This window comes from Eimeria tenella, genomic scaffold, assembly GCF_000499545.2.
Source record: "Eimeria tenella Houghton genomic scaffold, Eth_scaff4178, whole genome shotgun sequence".
Lineage (NCBI taxonomy): Eukaryota > Apicomplexa > Conoidasida > Eucoccidiorida > Eimeriidae > Eimeria > Eimeria tenella.
In genome coordinates this window covers 1-1502 of record NW_013545094.1, presented here as the reverse complement: position 1 = coordinate 1502, position 1502 = coordinate 1, and the positions used below count along the sequence as shown (strand labels likewise).

Below are 1502 nucleotides of genomic sequence, written 5' to 3'. Positions count from 1 at the left end.
CTGCAGCTGCAGCAGCTGCTGCTCTTTGTCTTCTCGTCGAGCCCAACCTGCTGCTGTTGCTGCTGCTGCTGCTGCAGCAAGTGCGGCTGGGACGGTTTGCTGCTGCTGCTGCTGCGGTCTTGTGCCTTTGTTCTCAGATCCGCTTCCTGCTGACGGAGAAGGGACTTAAAGATGAGTCCATTGCCTACATCGGCGAGATGCTTTTTCTCTACTTAAGGTCCACCAAACCCTAAACCCTAAACCCTAAACCCTTGAGCCAGAGCCAGAGTAGGGGACCTGTTGGGGTCTCGGGTTTGGCCTTTAAAGCTCATGGTTGCTTTCTGAGTTAACTAGGACTTTGCTGCTGCAGCAGTGGGGTGAACGCGCGGGGGCTAGGGTTTAGGGTTTAGGGTTTAGGGTTTCGGGATTGTGCACAGGGCCATTCGTATGCTGGGAGTGGAAGAGTGGCGCTACGCAGAGATGGCCGCAATAAGGCGGCAGCAGTTTCGCTTTGCAGACATGGCAGATGCCTACGACTTATCTCAAGCTGCAGCAGAAGGTAAGCAGCAGGAGCAGCAGCAGCAGCAGCGAGTGCTGCAGCAGCAACTGCAGCAGCAACTGCGCGAGCAACTTGCAGCAGCAGCAAGTGTTGGCACGACGACGTTGCAGCAGCGCTGCCCCAGCGGCAGCAGCAGCAGCAGCAGCAGCAGTTTGTCCCCGTTTGCGTGCCTTCTTTCGCCATTTGCTGCTGCTGGGTTTGCTGCTGCTGGCTTTGCTGCTGCTTCTGCTGCAGCGCTGCAGTACTACCCAGTGAAGGAAGTGCTGGCAGGACCTTCGAACTTATATTTGTTCAACAAAGAATTAATTGTGTCTTTAATAGACCATTATTTGGGGCCCCACAACCTGCGGCTGTTTCTGCTGCACAAGCAGCAGGGGCGCGGGGGCCCCCTAGTTGAACCCAGGTACCAAATCCGGTACTCCCGGGAGCCCCTGGGGGCCCCCCTGCTTGCCCGCTGGGGGGCCCTCTTCTCCCTCAGCAAGGGGCCCCTTCTTGCTGCGCTGCAGCAGCACGGCCTCTCCCTCCCGGGGCCCAACCCCTACCTTCTCCCGTTGCTGCAGCAGCAGCCCGTGGAGCAGCAGCAGCAGCAGCAGCAGAACCCACACCCCACACGCCTTCTCTTCCCACCCGGCCATCTCTGCAACCCCTCGGGACACCTGGGGGGCCCCTCTCACCGCAGACCCTTGGGGGCCCCTCAAGAGCCCTTGGGGGCCCCTCACGGGGGGTCCCTGGGGGCCCCCCTTGAGGGGGCCCCTGGGGAGCCTTTGGGGGCCCCAGGGGAGGCAACTGCAGCAGAGGCTTCAGAGGGGCCCCTGGGGGCCCTCGGGGAGTCCTTGGGGGCCCCTGAAGAACCCTTTGGGGCCCCCGGGGAGGGGCCCCTGGGGGGTCTTCTGGGGCCCCCAGAGGAGCCGCTGGAGGCCCTCAATGAGGGGCCCCCAGAGGAGTCCCTGGGGTCCCCCGAGGA

At 62.2% G+C, this 1502-nt stretch overlaps 1 protein-coding gene across 1 annotated transcript; it reads left to right on the top strand.

Annotated features, from left to right (window-relative positions):
• Nucleotides 1-137: 137 nt before the first annotated feature.
• Nucleotides 138-1466, top strand: ETH_00042070 (M16 family peptidase, putative; the record flags this gene model as incomplete). Its single annotated transcript, XM_013379928.1, has 3 exons — nucleotides 138-217; nucleotides 417-1367; nucleotides 1388-1466. Coding segments are annotated over 3 exons (1110 nt in total), but the record flags the coding sequence as incomplete, so codon positions are not given.
• Between the last annotated feature and the right edge of the window lie 36 nt (nucleotides 1467-1502).